The sequence below is a fragment of the Harpia harpyja genome, chromosome 6 (genome assembly GCF_026419915.1).
Source record: "Harpia harpyja isolate bHarHar1 chromosome 6, bHarHar1 primary haplotype, whole genome shotgun sequence".
Classification (NCBI taxonomy): Eukaryota; Metazoa; Chordata; class Aves; order Accipitriformes; family Accipitridae; genus Harpia; species Harpia harpyja.
In genome coordinates this window covers 2,654,338-2,678,491 of record NC_068945.1, presented here as the reverse complement: position 1 = coordinate 2,678,491, position 24,154 = coordinate 2,654,338, and the positions used below count along the sequence as shown (strand labels likewise).

At 41.3% G+C, this 24,154-nt stretch overlaps 1 protein-coding gene across 4 annotated transcripts in view; it reads left to right on the top strand.

Moving 5' to 3' along the window:
- Positions 1 to 24,154, top strand: part of KIAA0930 (KIAA0930 ortholog) — a 71,200-nt gene that overhangs the window by 34,745 nt on the left and 12,301 nt on the right. For 2 of the 4 annotated variants that reach the window (XR_008235504.1, XM_052789190.1), the window contains exons 3-7: positions 16,450 to 16,557; positions 17,870 to 17,947; positions 20,190 to 20,291; positions 20,730 to 20,870; positions 22,779 to 22,973. Coding sequence is in view for 3 of the 4 variants with exons in the window: in XM_052789190.1 (XP_052645150.1) it covers positions 16,450 to 16,557; positions 17,870 to 17,947; positions 20,190 to 20,291; positions 20,730 to 20,870; positions 22,779 to 22,973 (624 nt within the window). In the remaining variant the exon portion in view is untranslated. The remainder of the gene's footprint in view (positions 1 to 16,449; positions 16,558 to 17,869; positions 17,948 to 20,189; positions 20,292 to 20,729; positions 20,871 to 22,778; positions 22,974 to 24,154) is intronic. The other 2 variants (XM_052789192.1, XM_052789193.1) reach the window with 2 other exon arrangements.

Here is a 24,154-nt window from a genome sequence, read left to right as displayed (position 1 = left end):
AAGGGTGCTGTATTTATAGGGCAAAGCAATAAAGATAAATTTAAGACACTGTTGGTATATGTTCTGAGCTTGCCTGGATTTTGGAGTAGGTCCTGTTTTCTTCAGCGCCCTATAAATGTGGAGGAGCAGAGTTGCTGCCAAATGCATGGGGTAGTCATTCAGGCTGTTAAGTCTTTAAAAAGCTTAACCTACTGATGTTGTGGCTGCAGCTTCAGAAACAGAACTGAACAGGAGCCATGGTTTACATGTTTTTGTGCATCTGGACCTGTGACACAACAAATATTGGCTATGGTGGGAGACCAGTTAGTTTCCAAAGCTACATGACTTTAGGCACATGACTCCCACTGAAAATCACAGGATTTTCATAGCTGAATCTCTAATTCACTGTCACCATCTGTCTGGCTGGAAAATTTGACAACCTGAATTCAGCATCTAGCAGAAATGCAAGTTTTAAAAATCTTACGTTGCTGTCTTTGTTGTACCTTTCAGAGCAGTGCTTTTGGTTTTTTTGAACATTGTGAGCAAACAGGGTATCTCCGGAAGAGCTGTTTGGTATACTTCATGGTAGTTCCACATCACCATCTAAATGAAACAGAGAAACAAACAGCAAAAAAAGGCATCTTTTTTGCCAGATAAATTCTCTCCTTGTACATGGATGGTATGTGGGAAAAAACAATGATTGTAACATATGCAAGTCAGTACAGAGGCAGCTGTTCTGCCTCAACTCTTCTGTTGTGCGAAGTTGGTGGAGGTGTTGCAGTGAGTAGGAACAGTGGCTTCTGCAGCAGAGGACAGCATAAACGCATTGCTCTCATTTTGAAACATGAAAAAGGAACAGTGGCATTATCAGATTGATATGATTTTCTGTAAGGGGGTCAACATCTTAAATACAAAGATTTGGCTTTTCTTTTACAATTATCCTTCTCAGAATTTCCTTTGCTTTCTCATGCTATTTTGCTGATGTTTGGTTGTCTAAATACATGAACATAAAGGAGCTGCTACTTGACAGCCTCTGCGTATGGTGCATTTTTTGCAAGACCATCTCCATTTCCTACGTGTGCTGTGGCAGACTGCTTGGCAAAAGCGAAGAGAAGAATACTGCCACAGGTGTGCCAAGAACATCTCTTTTCCACACAGACTGGATCTGACAGTCTGTGACCTGCAATATGCTTCTGACCTACCTGGCATGCTAACGAGCATTCAGGGTGGAGATGCTTTCATATTCTGTCCTATTTCCAGTGTAAATTCATGTCTGAGGCAAAGCGAGCATGCAGCTGAAATATCCTTGTGGTGTCACAGTCAGTAAACTCCGGACTGAAGGGGGTGTGGACTGCAGGGGCATTTTTAATGAATTACTTTTTATTGCTTCCAGTCTTTGAAGAACTCTTCTTAAGCAGTGAAATAGGGTGACAAGAAAGCCAGGATCAGAAGAGAATTTAATGTGAATTGCACTGAAACGTGGCAGCCCCGAGTCATCTGGCTGAGAAGGTGCTCTATTCTCTGCAGTAGAGAGAAACTTCACTGGGAAGAAAAGAAGCCCAGACCTGGTCCTCCCATCTGATAGAATTGTAATGAATAATTCAGTATCACAGATGCAGCATATCTGAGTCACTGGGGGGTTGAGGGACTGCTAGGCTGGGCTTTGCACCCTGGAAAAGTTAAAAGTGTCTGCTTGGAGCTCCCTGAAAGCCTCATCAGGCTGCTAGTTCAGCAGAGCACTTAGTGTCTTTGATCTGTGGGTTACAGTCAGTGTCAGCTTGAAAATGTCTGTTTTCAGTGTTGAAATTAATATGCAATTGAATTGAAGCTCTGGAATATTGTAATCAAGACTCTAACAACACTAGTAATTAGAAGTTAAGTGTCTAGTCTATCCACCAGTATTCCCCCCCCCGCCCCTCCTACACTTTCTGGTCAGTAACCCAGTTGATGCATTTCCACATTCAACAGGGATGGTTTGAAATACGATGATTTATTAACATTCTGTAATCTTATTTCTCCCATGTCTTTGTTTGCTGCCTTTGTTACTGATGTAGCATGCCTTCCCTTGTTTTGCTGGCTGTATTCTGCAGGCGGCACACTAGTTGCTTCAGGCATGTGTGCTTTTCTAGGGAGGACTTCAGAAAGGCTGGGAAATAATATTACAGGAATAAGGTAGCAGTGAGCAACCTGTTACATCTGAAAATATTGGTTACTCTGTGGTCTGGGGCCACGTTTGATAATGCTTAAATAGTCACACGTGTATCTATCCTTTCAATTTTTGAGAGTTGATTTAGCAGATTTGTGGAGTGTTTGAATTGGGGAGTGAAAGTTGATGCGATTCACAGAGTACAAGTCTCCGGCAGCAGCTAGGACTACTTTTTCAGTGATTTCTTGCCTTGCTGATACTGATCAGCGTGTTTTAACTCCCAGCCTTGTCTTGCTTAGCCACAGTTACAATGGCTTTCTTGGTGCCAGAGTTATGCTGGGGGAAAACAGTTTCCACACCCCGTGTGTCTTATGATTCGCATGTTGTTGCTTTCCCCTCATTTGTTTGGTGAGCATCGTCAAGCATTCAGCCTGTTCCCAGTAATTTGAACAACTTGCGCTTTTCTTGTTTTTAATGTTTTATACCTATTCTGCTATTGCTAGAATTGCAAAGACGGAACTGTGACTTTTTGGTTTCTTTCCACATAAGTAAATTCAGTTATGGTTGGTTGAAGTCAACTTTGAACTCTGTGGGTTCCATTAGCTTTTCTCAGTCTTATAATTTACTTGTTCTTCTTATTGCTTCAGATTCTGCCTCTTGATGTACAATATACAGATACTGGAAACAGTTAGATGTGTAGGCTTGTTAAACCTTGTTTTCTATGACTGTGACTTGCTGATCCAGAAGGAATGTCTTGTGCTCATTAAAAAGAAGAAAACAATATGTTTGGTAGGAATTCCTGGTGATTAGAATTAATTTTGCAAGAGCTATAATTAATTTTAAGGTGATTAATATTGAGATATAAACTTACGTAATAATGAAGAAAGTAAGTGAGAATTCAGTGAGAAAACTCAATCTCAAGGCAGTGCAGGATCTAAAAGCTAATGTTTGCTGTGTGCCCTCAAATGAGGGAGGAGAACAGTATTTTTTTGTTACAGATTGGTGAAGTGCAAAGGTTACAGATGGGTGTTTTCTGTCTTTGAAGGGGAAGAAGCTGCTGTTTCTAGCTGCCAGCTGATGCTATAGATTGCCCTGCATGCCTTTTACTCTTGTCTCATTAGAGATAAATGGGGTCTGACTTTTTAAAGTTTACCGTTCAGTTCAGACCTAGTCATAGACCAAAGTCTGTTCTTCCCCCAAAAGCGCAGTTGGGTGGAAGGAAAGGATGCCAACAGATCGAAGTTGGGGGATGTTTGCAGTGATGCCTCATCTTTTCTGAAAGGAGTTGGGATGATGAGCAGCGTAATTAACCTTGAATTTTGGGAGCTGGACTTCACAAATCAGAGCATTTCTCACTCTAAGGTAAACTCAAGTGTTGACTTTAGGGGGGTCTTAAGTCATTAAGCCATCACCTGCAACCAGATCAATAAATGACAGGAGAAAGATTAGGTTGTAAGGAATTACAGCAGCGCTGAAATCCATGTGAGTAGTGGGAATAGCTTTGCAGAACTGAATATCAAGAGGAAAAGAAATGGGAGGGAATAAAGGCTACATGTGAGTTGACTTTGTTGTTTTCAAGCTTAGACTGCAACTGTGCTCGTTCAGCGAACAGGCGATGAGTCAACTGGTCTGCGGGTACGGTTACCTCTGTTATCCCCAGCCTGAGCCCTTCAGTGTTACCACACGTTAGTCCGTGGAAGGTACAAGAGGGTTGTGTAAAGAAGTGGTGCAAGATTAGAATTTTGCTCTCCTTCACAGGTGTATGAGGCTTTCTCCCTAAAAACTCTTGGTTAGCACAGGAAAAAGTTCCCAAGCCATCCAGTTCATGATCATCTTATTCCCTTAAGGATTTAAGTCCTGTTTGATTGTTAGAAGGGAGAGCAGTCAGCCTAGTCATCTTACTCTCTTTAAAATCCCAAATTAACTATGAAAAGAAAGCGTACTTCTAGCTCTTTGCCTGATAAAAGCTAAACTTAAGTGTTTGGAAACCGTGCTGAACCTTATCAAATATGGTGAAATCACTGCCTGTTTTAACCTCCTTAACTAATATCAATCCTCGGGAATAAAAAAACCAGTAAATATCATGCAAATCATGCTAATGATTCTCCTTGTAATGGCTGTCTTTCCCAAACATATCTGTCCAGTTTCATAATTGCAAGTGGAGTCTTTAAGTGACAACAAAATATAAATTAAATTTTTATAATGCGATATTTTACTGCCCTTTGCATTTTTGTACCACATAGAAATGTTTTATACAATCATGTGTTTTCTTTTTAGCTTCCCCAGCACTCATTACCTTTTTTACAATCATTAGTGTTGCTTTATATATTTCTCACATGAAGACTAATAAACCTTACAAGGTCTGTGGCTTTTAGCGATAGGACTACAAATAGGTCTATAAATCCAGCAAATTACTTCGGTCCAAAAGAACAGGTCCTGTGTGGTGAATCTTCATATTAATGAATGTTATATGTAATTATTCCTCTTTGGAATCTGATCATAGTTACGGTGGTTTGCCTGGTTTTTAAACATTTCAATCTAGGGTGTTGTAGATACACCAATGTCAAGTTTACCTTGAGGTATGTATCTATAAGTTACAAATAGTTGGAAAATCTTGAGATGAAATCCCAGCTCCTCTGAAGTTGCTGAGAATTTTGCCATTCACTTCAGTGGGCAAGAATTTCCTTCCTGTTAAATACAGAGGGTAAAATAAACTGAGTTGCAGAATGATGTAGCCGGGCTTATACATATGTCTAATCTCATGTAAAAATCCCCTTTGACTAATCTTACTTCTCATCTGCTGTGACTCTATTCCTGCAGTATTCCCTGTGCCCTAATAAAATACAGCTCATCTTCCTGCTCTGTCCCCGGTGTCCTTCCAGCAACGTACCATGCCTCTCAACCTGCGTAGTCCTTTTCTGTCTTTTCGGTTGCTACCAAGGCAAAAGGTAGCCGGTGCTGTGTGTGGTTCATGGCAAATGGTGTCTGAGAAAGATGGAGCTTCCCTGGCCCTTCTTCAGCAGCAGTAGTAACGTGGAGTTTGATTGCTGATTGTCACGATGATACAATCTGTGAGACCTCTGTTGAGTTTGTCTGAAGTTGGCCAATGCATTTGAAAGATGGGTGAGAGTGGGAAGGGACTCAGCTGTGTAAGCTCCACTTTCTTAAACCAGATGTTGCATTTTTTTCCCCAATGCATGCACCATTACGTCAGTAACCCTACAGCTTTTTATGCATGTTGCCGAAATCCGGAATAAAACTCCTTAACAGCAGCGAGAAGTTAAGAAGCAGGCACTCCTTTATTGCAGCGCTGGGCACACGGGGGATCGCTCTACCTATCGTGTGCACCTGTCTGGTTTAACTATGCAGGTTAAATACACACCTGTTATACATATTCACTAGATTTCCAAAAAATGTTATTCATAATCATTAGTTTTCCGGGAAACTATTAACATATGTAAATGTCCTTTACGCAGGCGCATTGAAGGTCTCTGGTGGTCTTCAGAAGCCCTCTGGTGGTCTTCCATAGTCTTCCTCACTTGTCTGCTTCTTGACCTCTCTTAGGTGATTCTGCGCAGTACGATTCTTGCCATCATATATTAGATTACACAAAAATACATTCTATGTTAATTCCTTTTCAATGATTGGTCTTTTAATCATACCACCTTATTAATATTCTTATGTTAAAACAATCATTGGTTGATCTCACATAATCCATTAACCAGAACTTTGATCAAAGTAGGGTTTCTAAGCAACAAAACTAAGGTCCATAACGATTTCTTAAAACAAACCACTATAATTAATCAATCTGTGTTAAAATTCTATGGTTAACTGACTGTCAACAATACTTGTATTCTTATGATTATGCTTAGCACATGTTGTAATGTTCCTTAAGTCTCTATAACTGCGTTACAAACTTCACAGTAATGTTCCTTATCCAAGTATTTGCAACATGCATATAGCCAGTCTGCTCTAAGATGACATCTCTCTGGTAATCCCACGTTCACATGAGGTGATTGCTGGTGGTGTGAAGTCCTAAGTACATGCAAGAGATGTGAGAAAGAGGACAGGGAGGGAGAAGACATTTTGCAAGTTCAGCTGCTTATTTAAACTAACACGCCTTCTCCAGGATAGAAAATATTGCAGCTATTCTTGCAACCTAGTCTGGATCGTTTTGACTTGAATGGGTCTCCCCTTTACAGGTAAGTGTGAAAAAACAGAGTGAATTGTTTGTTTACATTTCAATTTTAAAAGCGTGTTTGCTGGTAGCCACCTGTGAACCCCCTGTTCCTGATGAGTATGGGCTGGAGTGGGAACGGTGCCTGGTGCAGCAACACCCTTCATGTGTCATCAGCCATCCTGCAACTTGGGTGATGAAAGAGGATAATCCACTGCCATTCTCCAAGGCTCTTATTCCACCTGCAAACACCCTCCTGTGTCCTTGCCTACAAGTACCCATAGTATTTGCAGTAAGTCTTCAAGTTGAATGTTGAAGCTAAATGTCAGCATGGTGTTGGCAGAGGTAGGGCATAAATACTGCCTTTGGGGATGATCTGGGCTGCAAAGTTTCTCGCCTGCAGGTCGTGAATGAGTAGCAGAAGTTACAGTCGCCCAGCATTTCTCATGCCAACAAATGGAAGAGGGAGTCCAAAGCTATGAATAGACTCTCCTAGGTAACTGCATCACGGAAAAGATGAGCAACTGCTGGTGGGCACGCAACTTGTGCCATTTGGACCTTTGAAAGAACCTCTGCAAGGCACTGGAGTCTGAGAAATCTTCCTGCTGTTCTGATTTGTCCAGAGACACTAGAAATTACAGTCAGCTTTTTAGATCACTTACTGCTCTTTCTGTTGGTTTGGCTTTTGATTGTACAAAGTAGTTGTGGGGAGATAATAATTAATATTGAAACAAATTTTTAGAAAATGGATGGTTTTCTCTGTAGCTGAACTTTCTCTTGCACAAAACAGTTTACAGTAGCTTTATTGCAGTGGGCTTTGTTTCAGTTTTATAGCCAAGGTGGGTGTCAAGTTGCCATAGCTACTGGGCATTATGCTGCCTTTATGTGGGCTCCAGAGTTTGTTCCAGGAGGATCAGGTGCAACTTCTGGATAATTAATAGTATCTGGGAAAAAGAAATTAGAATTTTGTTTTGGAGGGCTTTCTTCTCGTTGTCATCTACAGTTACTGCCAGTGAAAATTACAGTAGCTGTAATCCTAAGAAGAAAACTCTATATGACATCTGAAAGAATCTTTCTTTTTCATTTTAGTACATTGTTGCATTGTTAAATACAGTTGTCCCCTTTAAATATTATCTCGAATATAAATATTCTAGGGAAGGTTTATAATGTAATCTGTTGTCAATGTCATTGTCCCTTCTGCAGCTTCTCTATGTGACAGGACTGGGGATGCACCCTTCCCATAGGGCTTCTCTGCATGCTCCAGAAAATACCAGACTTTGATTTTCTTCCCATTTAATAGAGACAGGTCTGTCGATGCCGAGTGGATGAGTGAGCAGATGGATCTTCATGGGTGACTTAGTCAGATCAGTTCATGTTGTCTTACTGGGTGTATATTCTACAATGATGCTTGGCAGCCTGTTACAAAACACAAACACACTGCTTAGTATACAGGTCTGTGGTATTGTGACTTCTCCCAGCTTGTTAAATACATGTGAGGCCAAAGTCTTTGGAGATTAGTGATCTCCATGACATTCATGGTGATTTCTTGTTTTGAGAAAATGTCTTATTTCTGTGCCAAAGAGTCCTGGCAGTTCCTTGGATACTGTCTTTTCCCTCTGAATTGCATCATGTTGTTGATATGTTCTAGTACGTAGGCAAGGAAGCAACGAGTGACCTGCGTCTCGGTGGTCTGGAGGTGGGGAATTTTCGTCCAAAGAAGCAAACGGCGTTGTAACGGTGGCTCCGCGCTATAGGGAAAGTTTGGACGTGTTTTGGCAGGTCAGCCTCTGTGCAGCCAGCCTTGTTCCAATGAGCTGGAGGAGACGCTGAAGCCAGAGACATTGCAAAGATTTCAGCATTTGTCACATAGATCTGGATTGCCGCTGGGTTTCAGGCAGCAGTCTTATTTTCCATGTTTCCTCTTTTTAATGAATTACCTCCACCCCCTCCCCAAGAGCAAGATGAACAGGAATCACTGCGCACAAACCCTCTCTGGTACTGGGTAGCTTTGGCTCAGACTGAATCTACCTTCTAATATCTGCTAATCTTAGACCTGACACCTGCTGGTAAAAATCCCATAAAATGTTCAGACCAGGGTAGAGTGCTCTGCATTAAATCACGGTCATGGAGCTTATTGATAATTTTTTTTTTAGAAGCAGAAATCAATATAACCCTTCCTTTTCCCATCACCAGTGTATTAAATTAGCTTGAAACATTTGTGAGGCGGATTCAAAATTTAGGGTTGCTACATCTTTAAATTAAATAATATTCTGAAAGTTATAAGGGGGTGTGCATGTATTTTTTTCTTTTAGCTAACATTGTTAGGAGCAAGCCTACTGGGATTTAAAGTGTTTCAGAGCTACAGGGAAAGTAAAATATAGAAAGTGAATGCTCTATCATTTGCATTCTAATGGAAGTCTACTTCTGGACCTGGATTTTTGTCTTAATGTCTTTTTTTAGGACTCTACTAAGCATTCCAATAGCTTATTACAGCTTGATTGCTGCCTCCAAAATGCATTTGTATCAGTGATAGCCTTGGTGACATCAGTCTTGGAGATGATGCAGAACTCCACGAGTATGTTGGGTTTTGAGAATCCATCGAAGGTACTGTATTTTCAGGTTACTGGAGACCTGAGGTTTGGGAGTGAGGATTGATGTCTTTGCATAGGCTGGGGAAAAATAAGTTAGTTTTTGTGGCGGAAGGAGCCGAAGGTGGCCGTTTATGCCCCAGAGTGAGTTCTTGCTGTCTAACCAGTTGGTTCTAATAAAAAGCTGCTGTACTCACAAATTCTCTCTTCTTCACATCCATAAACTGTCTTACTATAGTAGCACTACTGGTGTTGTATGAAGTGTTTCAAGTTACTTGTAATGTGTGTGTTCAAAGGATCTAGAAGGAAAAGGGGTTTTAATGTTCTGCCCAGCTTGGGAGTATAACTAGAACTTACATTAACATTGCAGTTATAGTTAAATAGAATTTAATTTTTTTTGTCCTGACATTGCTTGATGGCTGGCGTTTAGCATTTAGCACCATTTCTTTGTTGTACTTAAAATATTTTCTCTGATTTGTTTTTTTTTTTTTAAGATATCTTTCATTTCCCTAAGAGAAAAAATTTATTGTGATTGTTTATACTGGTAAAAATGTAATCTTTCACTGTCCAAATTTGTAACTAAATGCCTTGTGCTGTGTGAAGCACGGTATGTACCACTTATATTGATACGAAAGCAGCTGAGTATTGCACCTGCATGGGGGGCTCTCCTGATGCCCCGAATCCTGGTGAACCAACGCTTCTGCTCGGACGGGGTCTGGATGGGGTATGTGTGTGTCTGTGCCTGCAGACTGCGAGACAGCTCCTTACTTCCAACATCACGCCGTGGTAGCGGTGCGGCTGCGTGCGAAGCTGCTCAAACGGAACGAGAAAGCCGCACAGCCCGCGTTGGCGACTCGTGCCAGGCTCGTGCGGTTGCGGCTCCGCAGCGACGGGCACCGAAGCTACCTGGTGTCCTGCGGGCTGCAGGGTTAGCTGCTGGGGTGAGGGGACAGCGTGCCACACAAAAATCCCAGCTATGGTGTTAGGTGCTTCAGTAAGCGCCTGTGGAGGTACAAAACATCAGGTGTCCAAGAGTAAAGTGTTGTCCAGAAAATGGAGACATGCTAGTAATACCAGTTCGCTCTGTTAATGTCCATCTGGGTTACACCGTTTACTTAAAGGTACCTCAGTGCTGAACAGGGATTGTTAAAGTGGGAAGAAGTAGACCGAGTGGCTGGCAGGTAGTGCACAATTAGATTTCTAAGTGAGAAAGGCGCTTCTAATGTTGAAAGCCGCTAGGCTTCACGATGGTTGGACGCACTGTGTGATGGGGGCTTTTAAAACTGTGTGCGGGTGAGCACATACTGGGGGATAATTCTGCTTTTGTAGAAAATGGACCAGTTTTTGAAAGGAACTTTTTTTCTTTTGCTGGTTTTTCCTGATCTTTTGAACCAAACCTGTCAATGTAAAATCCTAAAAATCAAATTTCAGTCTCTGTATTGCAGCTGGCTCTGGAGATAGTAGGAGTGTTTCCTTGCTGAACTTATATTGTGGAAGACGTCTTGAATTTTTGCACTGTATCATCTTCCTCTCCCTTTTCATGTTCAACCCCCTCCCATTTACTGTTTTTTAGTGAATGTGGTCTGAAAAAAACCTGAAAAGTGGTGCTACTACTAGATAGACCTGTAATCCCATTAATTAACAGAAAACCAGAATCTGCTTTTTTTGAATGCTTTCTGAATGCCAACAAAATAGTGCTTCTTGTAAACCCTCTTCTTCTTACCCCGTGCTTTCCATGCTGCCCAGCTGACAGGCTGTATCAATTTTGACTGTAGATTTCTTTTCAGGAGTTTTTCAAAGGCTTATGTGCTAAGCTGTGCAAACAAGGTGATTTTCAATTCACACAGGTTTCATCAAACAGCTCTGATGCCTTGGGAACTATATAGAATTAATGTTCTCCCGAGTGAGGGTTTTTTTGGCGGGGGAGGGCCTAGATATCCCAGTGTTCATATTATTAATACCAATGTAAAAGATTGATTGTGTTCTCAAAGTTTTAGGGAGCAAATAGGCATGCTGGAAGAAGTATCTAGTTTATCACAAAGATTTTAAACCTGGACTGGGGTCTCAGATGGGTTTTTCTGGGTTTTATGATAAAAACGTTTCAGCTGTCTGGAAGCGTTTAACTTAACGCGTGCGTTATACTGGCTTCCAGTACAAGATCTTGTGTGGCTTGAGTTCTTTAGCAAAGATAACCAGTCCGTAATATATACATCTCTGAAAGGCATATTTCTGTGAATAAAATACATCAGCGTTAATAGACGCTTTGCTCCGTTGCACTTGGGATGCGCTTTTTGTGCAGATGATAACTCCTGACAAGAGTTTCGACGATAACGTGTGTTGCGGGTGGGAGTAGCTGCCGCTGGAAGTAGCCGCGGGCTCCTCTCCGGGAGCTCCGGTGTAACTCCAGCGTAGGCACAAGCGTTGTGGCACAGAAGCCCGTGAGGTCCCGGAGACGGACCGCACGCATACGCAAGGACTGTGCGAGGTGGCCAGAACGTTTGCCAAGCACGGAAAAGAAATGGGCTGAGGAAAAGCAGGGTGACGGTGCGGGTCCTGGCTAACGGGAGTGGTAGAACGGAGCGGGCGAAGGGGGAAGCGATCTCAGGTGGGGGTGTTTGTAAGGGGGCTGTGCGGGGATCGGTGACTGGGATGATAAAATTACAGTGGATTCGGATTTGCAGATGACGCACATTGGTGCTGCGTAAATTATAAGGGCATGACCGTCGGACTGCGCAGCCTGATCTCTAGGAAACACGGATTCATTTATTAGTATAGTTCAATACTTCAGTGCCAGGCGTGCACACAGGCTCGGGAAAGGACGGGCAAGGCACAGAGTGCACGTTATTTAGCATGCAGTCGTGTTGCTGTACAGAAAAAGTGCAATCGTGAGGGAGTAGTAAGAGTGCGGACACCAGCGCTGTGCCAGTACCAGTAAACTCCAATACTGGTGAAATACCGAGAGGGTGGAAAAGGAGCACAAGTTCTGCAGAGGTGCCCTGCTGAGAGCCACGGAGACCACCTAAAGGAGTTTTGTCTGGTTTATCTGGAAGGCTAACAAATGAAAAAAAAAAAAAAAAACCCCAAACCCCCAAAAACCCCAACCCAAAACCCCCACACAACCCACAAACCAAACCTGAGTATTATAACGCTTCTTGATACAGTGGAAATAGGCATGAGAAGAACCAGAGGCTGGCAAAAGGAAAGCAGCTGAATTAAATGAAGTTGCACACTTTCAGCCAAGAGGATGATTAATCATTGGAACGAGTTCTCAAAATAAGGTATTTTCCCAGGCACTGTCTAGTCAAATGTGATTAACTGGGTTTTGTGAAGAAGTAACAGGGTGAAATGTCTGTGACACATAGGAGGTCAGCCTAGCTGATGTAATTCTCCTTTACAGCCTTAGCTTGGTAACCCCGTGAAAACTTTATAAAGGTGGCATAATGGATTTCAGCTTGCTGAAACTGTAGAAGGATCATCATCTTGACTTGAATGAGGAAATATCCAGCTTGGCTTTTGGATTTCACTGGGAATAAATAATTAGTATTTACGTAGTTCTTTCTATTAATAAATTTTCACACTTGCAGGAAGGCACATCTAACCTAAAGCCAGATAAACAAGCATAGAGGTGAGGCATGGCCAAGTGAATCAGCAGCAGACCTGGAAAAAGACCCAGTGTCTCCTGGATCCCCGGCTGAGACTTGTTTTCTTGGGAGGACTCAGTTATCTGAAATCCAGCATGTTCTCCAGTCTGTGTAATTTCTAACTCTGCAAGGCCAAACATGACAACGTGAATTAAGCCTAGAATATCACAAAACGGTGTTCTGATGAAAAGCATGAGGTATACTAAGAAATTATATTCTAATATTTTATTTTTATATCTATGTTGATATATTATTTTTTAGAGAGAGAGAGAGAGAAAATGAGGCTCACATTTACCATGCTATTTCTATGTAAATATAAGGCAACGCTTCTGTAAGACAGGCACTTCTCTTCATTTAGGAAGCACTGTGCTCAGCACGGGCAACACTGACTTACCTAAACTCACGTAATGGTTTCTATTACTGGGAACTCATGGAGATTTTGACAGTGCTCCTATTTGTTGATGTCTGAGTACTTAGAGGTCAGAACAGCAAACACATCGGTCTTCTGTTTCCCATGCTGTCAATCCCAAATGCCTACATTCACTTGAAATGATTCACTGAAATATAAAAGGTTAGTACTTACGCCTTGGATTGGGACTTAAATGAAGAAAATCCCTTGGTGACAGCTCAGGTAGCTACTTCTGCAGTATTTATGGGATCTTATAACTGCAATTGTTTTGCACGTAAGGAGCCTGAGTAATGGGGCTTTCTGAGGCTTCAGGTTTTGATTTTATGTTCTTGGCGTATATGCTGTTTGTACATAGTACCAGGAAGACAAGCGTAGAGATGCTGAGCAAGCTTCCTTGGGACATGGACAAATTAGGTCAGCCTGCCAAGAAATTTAGATTGCCGATTTTAAACAATAGTGATTAAGATGTACGGAATGGTGAAAATTTGTGTTTAAAGTTCTTTGTGTGAGGTTTTTAAAATTTTTTTTGTTTTTGTTAATCATTGATTTGGATGCCTCCTTCACTGGCTAATGCTGAACAAGTGGCTGCAGGGTCTGAATGGAGTCAGCCCCAGTCTTTCCTATGTCCTTGGCCCTGCCTAAGACTCCACAGTGTGCCAGCAACAGCAGGATCATTTGCTATGAGTTGAACTGAGCCTGTTGATTTATTTCATATAATATCGCATGGCCACCTTCACATGTCCAGCACTTGTGGCAGTAGAGGGTATCTGAGATTAATCTGTGAGCTACAGCACTTGCATGGGAAATTGAGCCCCTGGAAAGTGCTGTTTGTTTTGGCCAACCCAGATTTAGCACTTTGCTTTATGCCGAGATGCTTTATGGATGCCTTTTTGCTATTTCTGGAAGAATTGTTTAGAAATGAGTAAAAGAGATGTTGCAGATGGAGGTGTTTATGAGATAAGGGGTGAGATTTTTTTTCAAAAGTGACTTGTAATGTGTGTGCCTGCCCTGTGAAGCGTATTACCAGTCAGATGGGGAGCGGTAGTGCTGCTTGTTATAGCACCCTGGCGAGGGCTCGTTGTGCTTTATAAAGCAGATACTTCAGTGGTGTGGAAAGAAAGGCATCCGAAACTACGGGCTGCTGTAGCAAACGCTGGCTTCTCGGTGTAACTGCTGCCCTGGTGCTGGGTAGGGCTGGTTTGTTCCCCTGACGCTCACCAAGGACGCTTACCTGGGCACAGGCAGGAGCTGCAAAACACATCCAGCAGATGCCAGTGCCACGGAGAGCATCTGGAAGTCCGTTTTCTGTCTTTCTGAGGTCGGATGAGTGCTGCCTCTCAATTCTGGCTGCTGACGGTTCCTTTCTCGCTGGGAAGAGGTCGCCCCTGTCCTGCCTGATTTGACCTGTTGAACAGAGATCTATACCCTGTGCAGTTTTTTGCCTGGCAAAAAACCGAATTCCTTAAGTTGCCTGAATTAATTTCCTTTGGAATACAGTGTGGCTTAAGCACTTGGCTCAGGGAACAGCCATGGTGGTGATTCATGGTGATCCACCGTGCCCTGACCCGCAGGTTGTACTGCCTGGGAATCCTACCCTAAATTAGTGCATAGGGAAGAAGTGATTAAAGAAAGGCCCTTTTTCTGTTGTTATCAGTGACAGGGTTGGGGGGGCATTTTGTGAAAGAGTTGTGCAATGGCTTTGTAATTGCTGGGAAGAAGTAGTTCAGCGTGTGAATTAATTTCACCAGCAGAAAAAAATAGGTGGCTGACTTGTGCAAAGGGAGGTTTTAAACTTCACCATTAAGAGATGATTGAACTCTCCCTGGATTACAGTAAAGGCTCCACAGATACGGAGGCAGAAGAGACTGAGGTGGTGTCTGCGGAGTACTTGGTGTCGCTTACCCTGAGGTTGGTTAGAGCTGGAGTTTTACCCTCCAATTACTCAGTCCTGCCTTCACCCGGTCCTCTCACTGTGTCTTTCCTTCAGAGACAAGACGGCTTTTGTTTCACAGGGTATTTCTGGAATCTTGTGAATGTGATGTTTCCATGCTTTTAGGCACAAAAGTGCAAATATCACCTTTGTTTATTTGGAGATGAATTTAAATTAGATTATTTCCCTCCGATGCTCATGTCTTAGTTATTTACAGTAACTCTCATTAGTTTGAATAATTATATTGCCAATAGAAAAAATCATGGTTAGGAGCTTTAGAAGAAGTAAAAACAAAACAAAGGAATGATGTATGAGTCTATAGGCATTTTTAAAAGATATTTGTAAGTTAAAAGAAGAATGATAGAAAACAGTGCATTCAGCTTTCATGGTATCTGATGGTAGTGTCAATCCTGAAATATTGTACTGTTTCACTGTTTTTCACTGTATTTCGGTCTTGTAGCTTTATCCTTCCCAGAGGATTTGAAATAGATGCAGAGTTACTATAGGTCTTAATCTTATTTTGAATTACTATAGGGCTTAATCTTACTCTGTGTGATTCCATTCACATTTTCTGACCTTTATGACAATCTGTTTTCTAACAAATCAGCTCCACCCTTCTTTCTCTGCCCTGACCAAAGCAAAAAAAGGTTCATGAATTGCCCTGTTTATAGTTGTGTCAACTGGTCACAGTATTCCGGATATTTCTTAAAACATCTGTGTTAACAAAAAAGGATGTTTGACAAGCAAAGAGAAACAAATGCTTTTTCAGGTATTCTGTTAAGACAGTGCATAGCTTTGACATGTTAAGTGTGGTACTTGTCACCCTATTTTGTATTACACACCAGTTCAGAGATTAAGCTGTGCTGCAGATATTTTTTTTCTTTTTCCAAGTGTCAAACTACTGTTCAACTCTGTACTACATCAAGTCAAGTTTTACATTTATCTCAGTTGCTTCAATTTGTTAGCATCAGTAGAGTTGTTCCTGCTTTCTGAGATTATTTGGGATTTTTCATTTGCTTGTTTTTAGTACGGCTGAAAATCTCACATGTAGTTGGGTCCAATCAGTACTGTCAGTGTGAAACCTTTAGAAGAGGGGTTACCAGAATGTCCTCTGTGAGGCATTAATTAGTGGACTTCATCTTCCCAGACACTCCCACCCCAGGGGGGAACAAGCAACAGCTGCCTGCTGGATGATGTTGAGCATTAGTCTAGTGACACGTTTGGTTGTGAGGAATTGTGTTAAGAGAAATACATATGTGTGTGTATCCCTGATTTTATTAATTTCCTTTTTGCTAGAACATAGGCGTTACAAGGAATAAATGAAGCTGCTGTCCGAAACTGAGATTCCCCTGCACAGACCTGCCTTTCTCACCTGTTTACCTTCACATCCCCTGTCCCCCCAGCTTCGCTTCCATGCAAAGCCTTCCACAAGAGCTGACTTTCCATGGTCAACAAAATCCAATCCTGACAGAAAAATACAGCAGGAAGCTACACAACATGCAGCTTCTGGTGTCAGTTTTGTGTAAGCATATAGGTATCTTTAGGTAGTATTTTTCAAGGAGATGTGATATTTTCTTAGCAGGTTGAAGTTGAAGTTTACCGGAGAGATTCTAAGAAGCTTCCTGGTCTGGGAGACCCTGACATTGACTGGGAAGAGAGCGTCTACTTGAACCTCATCCTACAGAAGGTAACAGTGATGCTTATTAATTTTTGTGGGCTATTTATGCTAGAGAGGTTTCGGGGAAGGCTTTGATCTGTCCCCTTTCCTCCCGAGCTTGGGGGATTTGAACACTTCTGAAGGATAGAGAGAAAACATGGTTTTAATTTTGCCTTTCAGAGTCTAAATGAACATAAACTGAGATTTTTATTATTTTTCAGTATAGTCCTAATAGCTTTCTTCAAAAAACTTTAAATATATCCAGTGAAGCTGGGCTGAATTCTATGCTCTGTAACAAAGCTCTGCAAAATGGAAGGCTTTGTCAAGTTTAGTAGTTCTTGAGAGTGAAGAAGACTGTTAGACAAGCAGCATTTCCATTAGAGTTCATAATACAGGTGCAGCTAAGAGAGGGAACTGCTAAGTAGAAATGCAGTTAAGTTGTTACGTATTACACAAAGTTTGCTGCTCTTGACATCAGAACTTTAATCAAACTTTTTCTGTTGTTGGTGGAAACATGAAGCTAGCAAAAATTATTTCTTTAATTAAACTTATAGTCGTTCAGTTATTGCATATGTTATAGTGACGCTTAGGGAAGCTGAACATTACTATAGTCATTCGAGATCCCTTTAAAGTTTTGTTGATTGTGATCTTGAAATGAGAGACTGCTGGCTTGTTGCACACATCCTGAAAACCAAATTGTTTTCATTCTCTCCCTTTCCTCCCAAAAGTCTCGTTGCAGAACAACTCTGCAGAGAGCAGTTTCTGCCTTTATTTGATGCTGAATAAAACCAGAATCCGTTCGCTACAGTCAAAATTCAGAGATGCTGTTACAGCTGGGCATCGCTATCCAGAGCTATCATACTTGCTCCTGACAAGCTTTTTCGGGTTGTTTGGCAGGCTGTGTTAATGGTTTCTGACCTCTCTAATGTGCTGCTTGTGTTCATTAGTGTTTCTATTTTTCTCTTTTCAAAGGGAGGATATCTTTTCCATTTCTACCTTAAAGTATGCTTATATGTGCATGTCATACTTATTCCCCCCAGCTGACCAGTAAGCTATTGTTAAACAATATTGACAGGACTTTCTTTACCTATAGGTTGTGCACCTCAGCAAGCATCTGTGCAAAAGATTTCAGTATCACTGAGTTAATAAACAAACACAGGCTTGAAAATTGTAGGAGTCTCAGTATAGTAAGGAGAATAAAGAAAAAGGCAACACCAAAACATCTTATTTTTTAGCCAGACAGCTAAAAAAATTAAGAGAGAATGTGTTCTGCTTCATGCACATGAATGTTTTGTTTTTCTAACTCTAAACCTTTATTTCTCTATTTGGTGCCCTGTTTCAGCTGGATTATGTGGTGACATGTGCTGTGTGCACACGCTCTGATGGAGGAGATATTCACATTCACAAAAAGAAATCTCAGGTGAGATTACCTTGTTATTACTCGTGGATAAGAGGTTGGCATCCAGTATTACCTAATCCTAAAAACTGTTTCAAAACCAGGCCAGTGTTCTCAGGCTGTGCTCTGACAGATGCATCCTTGTGAAGCATCTCAAATATTTGCCTAGTGTCATTTCCTGCCAGTCATCTAAATGTGAGATCTAAGTGTTCTTTATAGCCCCTCTCAAAAAATTGTAAAGACCTCTGCATGCTTTCAAGATTTATATCTTTGCTACTGGATTGGGGGGGGGGGGGGCGGAGTATGCCCAACTGTTAACCAGTCTGAGGGTAAACCTGAAATTGTGAGACCTGAATTATGAGAAACCTTCAGGGTAAATCTGTCGTCTAGGGCTATTAAATGGTAGACAATTTACTGATTACCGATTTACCTTTTTATTGTTTTATGAGATTCTTGTTTTCTCTCTTAAACTGCTCATTCCTTCCATCTCCACACCAAAGGCTTTTATCGCTTGCTTGTGTGCAGCATACAGTTAATCCAGGGTTTAGCACAGTGGAGGAGACAATAATAAGCATGGAGGGGATAACAACAAGAAACCCCAGACTTCTTCACTCAGTTTCCAGCAGATCTTGCAACAAGTCCTAGTTGGCAGAAATTCTTCTTTAAAAGGTTCCTGTTCCTGTTTCTCCTAGGCATTTCCATTCCTTTAGCTCATTCAGCTGCTTGCATGGCTTTACCTAAAATAAACCAGTGCTCTTTAATCCTTTAATTTTGTTTTACCATTTTAAAACAATTGTTGCTTTGCCTACAAACAAAACTATCAACACTGATTATTGTATTTGTAATTTGCATTAGTTAGGCACATAATTCCCTTCTGGTGCTGTTGAGACACCATATTGCACCACTGATGTAAGCCCTGTATTTCTCATCGCTTTTTCCACTGTTTACCAGTCCAAATTTCATCCCCAGTTAACTTTTGCAAAACTCTTTTGAGAAAAATCTGTAAATATTACTTGCAGATTTGGAAACTAGGAAGATGAGGATGAGGGGCCTGCCCTCACTGCGTGTGAGCAGAGTCCAGAATAAGGAGGAGGTTTTTTGTTCCTCATTCCTGGAGGCTCATACTGTGGGACTGCTTATAAGTTTTTCTTTGTCTCCCCTTTCCTAGGAGAAACTCAGCACACACTAAAACTTACCAGTACATACTAGTAACATTTCAACATCATGAAGTTGATCTAGGGAGAGAGAAAAGCCAATTCCATATACTGTGGAAAGCATATTTGCAGTAGGACATTTCACTGTAACATGCAGCATTGAAGCTCTTAGTTTTAAATGAACAAAAGCTGACTTTTGTGGATCTGTATTACTGCTCTGATGGTTCTTGTTTTAGAAAACATATGTTATCCTGTCAGTGTGCAGCCAGATGTTGAACAGGTAGAAGCCCTCTTCAGGCATAGGACTTGATATGCTACTCCAGACCTATGACGAAGCTACTGTGTTCATACTCAGTAGAGTACCTAAGGCACAAAACCAGTGTAAAAAAGGCTGACTTTCCCCTAAATTATTTTGCAGACTACATTGATTCTCTGCTGGCTTGACAGTAAGATCTCTACAAACTGTATTTTCCTCAGGTGTGTCTGCCTGGAGATGAGTTTGGGGGGTTTTTTTTGCTTTGCTTTGGATGGCATGAGAACAAAGATGCCTGGAAGATGTCCTTGTTTCAGGCATTGGTGCAAGTGTCATCTTTGAGGAGTCTTGTGACATCAGAGAGTGATGTGATCTTATCGTGGTACTAAGCAAACAATAACAATGAAATTAACTGTACAAACAAATAGTGTTAGGTCAGCTACTCCACAGTAACTTTCTTGCTGTGTGTGCTTTTTACTTTGCAGTGCATTGCAGTAATTTAAAGGCAGCTCAAGGTGGTTTTCTCTGTTAATGAAAAGGAATATACCTTAGCTGTACCATAGGATGGTGAGAGGTCAGGTACACACAGGGACATTTACTGTGGAGCAACTAGTATTTGATAACTTGCATGTGAAAACTCAAGGACTTTACAAGTGTTGTCATTATTGCAAAACAAGCTGTAGTCAGAAACCTGCCCAGCTTTGCCTGCAGGATGTCCAGCATCTCTAGCGTAAGTGAAAATGGTGGCTGACTGAGCAGTGTTGGACTGTGGTGTTTTGGTGTTAATTCAGTGCGTCCATTCCTGAGCACATTTACCTGAGAAGGTTTGGTTTTTTTTTTTTTCCCATGTCTTTGTCAGCAAGTGTTTGCGTCTCCTAGCAAACACCCAATGGACAGTAAAGGAGAGGAGTCAAAGATCAGCTACCCCAACATATTCTTCATGATTGACAGTTTTGAAGAGGTGAGTTCCTTGTTGCAGCAGCAGAGTTTTGTCCTATTCTAGTCTTATGTCCTGTTTAGCTGTTTTCTTGTACCTTTTGAACAAATGTTCTTGGCTAATTGAGGGTAATCTTCCAGTAGTGTTTGTTATTTTATTTGACCTTCCTCTTTCTTTAATGTTTGAAATCTGAGCTTAAAGCTGGATTTTGGCATCTGTCTTTATGATGGGCTAAAGCAAGACAGGCTGATGTGAGAGCTGCTTATCTCAACACATGATTTGCAGTGTGCACTGCCTGAAGTCTGGTTTTTGAAAGGCTGGGGTAGAGCATACAGCTCCCTTGCTTTCTGCCATTTACATTGAAACTGCCTTGGGCCTGAGGAGAATCATGGGAATCTGAATATATTTGAACTTTAACAGCTGCGGTTTGCCTTGAAGTGTTTCATCTTGCATCTTTGGCAGGTTTTCAGTGACATGACTGTGGGAGAAGGAGAAATGGTTTGTGTGGAGCTAGTGGCCAGTGACAAAAGCAACACCTTCCAAGGGGTGATTTTTCAGGGGTCCATCCGCTATGAAGCACTCAAGAAGGTCTATGACAATAGGGTAAGGTGCTTCTGAAAGACAACATCCTTTGCAACAATGATACTCTGACCACAGTTTTTCTTTGCTGCTGAGGCTGTTAGCTTTTTGTCCTGTTAGATCATCTGCATCGTGGTCTGTCTTTTTTGGCTTTGAAAGGTGCCTGAAAGCTAATGCTTTTGGCTCAGACAGCTGAGAGCATTCAGATCAGGGTATATTACTCTGGTGTTTGCCAAAAGGCGTGAAGTTGATAAGTAGTCAAGAGTGTGACACAGGAATGGATCTGAATAACAAAGTTCTGGGAGCCCCTTCATTTTCTTGAAAGGTCATAGATATTTCTAGTTACTTCAGAGAAGCCTTGTTTTGCAGGGAGATCTTAAACTTTGGTAACTACCTTGCTATATGTAAAATGAGTTTTTCTTTAGTGTGTGTTGTACTCACAGCTGTTTTCAAAAGACCACTGTAGTTCACTGCCACAGAAAGAAGCTTTCTTTGCTTTCCTACAGAAACACAAAATGCCAGCACTTTCAGATTCAAATTCAGTACTTAGTGCTGAAGTCAAGAGAGTGCAAGAGCCAATAAACTTCCCAGTTTGTTATGAAGACAGTCCTGAGAAATTTAAAAAAGAAACAAAAAAATCCTCACAATATCTGCTGTGACTGTAAACTTCGTTTTCCTTTGTTCCTACCCTTGTCAGGAGAGGTCTTAAATAATTTCCCTTTTCCCTGCTTTAAATGTGAGTAGTTATACTCTTCTAGCAGTTTTTTGAGAGAACATGAAACTGAAATTCTTTCTCTGTCCCACCATCATCTTATGGCCTCACGCAATCAGCAGGTGCGTTATTAAAATACATTGGAATGCAGAATCACTAAAGACAACATAAGAAGAAAGGCCTGCAGTGGAAAGACAAGATTTGATGTGGTAAAGCTACCTCATAGCCTAGGAAAGTCCTGTTTGACCATACAGCTACTTTACACTGTTCTGTTAGATGAAATAAAATTGTTAGCTCTTCAAATACTCAATGATGGCCAAAGGCAGAACTTGAAATTTGACCATTCTTTTAACAGAACAGAAGCAATCTCTCTATGCTTTTGAAGGTTGCTTGATTTCAGTTGTGCCTGTATTAATTCTTAGTACAATACGAGTTGTGTTAAATGATGAACATCTTGGCCCTTTCAGTTGATAAATTGCTGAAAGCTGTGATAAACCACTTAAACTTACAGATAAGTCCTACTTATTTCACTTGGCAAAACCTTGACTGTTTTGATATTGGTCTGTTCCTTTTTTCAGTTCTCAGTTCAGTTTTCAGTTCAGTTGTGGTAACTGGAAATTGAGCCCTTCTGTCTGTTGAGAGGGTTCAAAAGCTGTCAGGGTTTTGCGGTGAGCAATGCGATGCAGGTTAGTTGTGCATGGGGGCTGGTTCTTTATGCTTTGGCCTTGACAGTGTGGACGTACAAAAGTCCAAATTGACTTGCCACAAAGTAGTGCCAGAATTGTGCAGTGCGCTTTGGTAGTTTGAAGCATCTCGTGTGTGTGTTTATTGCTTTTTGTACTCAAACAAGTGTCCCTGCGCAGGCTGTGTTGAGTCATGCGTGTGCTTGCTTGTGCTCTGGTGTGCCACGTTGTGGGGGTCTGGATAAAAACCTTTCGTTTTATCTCAGTGTGCCATTGAGTAACTGCCTTTTGGATAGCTGAAGGAGTTGATTCTTCTCTGAGCCTGTTTTTGTATCTGTAAAGTTACTTCCCTTTTGGAGATCACTTCAGATTGTGGCCTAAAATACTTGTAAGAATCAAGATAATGATCATTATCCACTATGTTTTTTACTTATTCTTAGATAACTGCTTTCAGAAAATGTTGGGTGTTTTTTGGGTTTTTTTTGAAACATGGAGATGATATTACATGGTTTTCTCTCCTGTCTTGATGCCTTGCAGGTGAGTGTTGCAGCTAAGATGGCTCAAAGAATGTCTTTTGGCTTTTATAAATATAACAACATGGAGTTTGTCCGAATGAAAGGGCCACAAGGGAAAGGACATGCAGAGATGGCAGTGAGCAGAGTTTCTACTGGTGACACTTCACCGTATGGGACAGAAGAAGATTCAAATCCAGAATCCCCAGTGCATGAGAGAGTAAGTAGCAGACAGAAATACTGACTTAAGGTTAAGCATGAACATGTTTTGCTCCAAAGCCAGTAGATGGACTGAAGCTGGGATTAACTCACATCATGGTTCTGAACTTAAGTTTGCCTGTGTATATTTTGAACATACTTGGTATATGCAGATGGATTTTTAGCAGTTTCCCTTGAGCAAATACTGAATACAGAGATAGCTGGATGATTCATACTTCTGGAGGAGTGTTTTGTTGAAACAGCAGCGATGTTGATGCCAGGGAAAATGATGATTCTGCCAGTTTTCTATGAAAATTAATAGATTCCATTTCTGTACAAGATGGGATTTACCTAGAAACATGGAATTTGTCTATTATGTAGGTTGCTTGCTAAACCTCACAGGAAATGGTATTGTTAGGAGATTCTGCCACGGACGAATGCTGCCGATGTGAAGCCTGTATATTAAAGCAAAGATTATGGATCTAGATGCAGTACCATATTTATGCATATGCTTAATTTTAATGCAAGTGCAGTAAAATACCAATAGAATCAGTCCATAGGTGCTGATTTGGTCCTTATTCAGTCCTGAGCCTTGTTTTCTATTAAGGCATTTTACCTAGTTAATGGGGATTAGGCAACATGTCTTCAAAATAACTGCACAGATGTGTCCTGACCTGGGCTGGGTAGTTCCTGATGGATTCTAGTCTAGTTTTCTGTGTAACATAGCTAACCTGTGTAGTTTAAAGGTCTGCAGGATGCTTCTAAATGTCTCCATGCAAGCTGCTTGTTTTTTGTTTCTGGCTTCCTTAAAGGCAAAATGAGCTGCCGGCACAGAGCTTGTTAACTGGATGTGCTTGCTGTCTACAGTAGAGATACAGCCTGGAGAAGTCAGGCCTGGAGGGACTTCCTGATCTTTTGGCTCCAAGACTTCCAGTGTCAACTGGAAAATGTCAAAATGGATTTGAAAATGCATTATCATTGCTTTTTGCTAATGGTTTTAATGGTGATTTGCCTGTTTCTGGTCTTCCCTGCAGGTGTGGTATGAAATAGCTGCAGAATTAAAAATAGAGACAAGCACCAAATTAGAGATCAAGTGCACTATGAGGATCAGTTGGGTGGTAGAATGCTTCTACTTTTTTTTTTTTTTACACAATGATAGAGGGACAACGTAAAGTGTTTCTGCAGTGCAACACCAACCTGGCT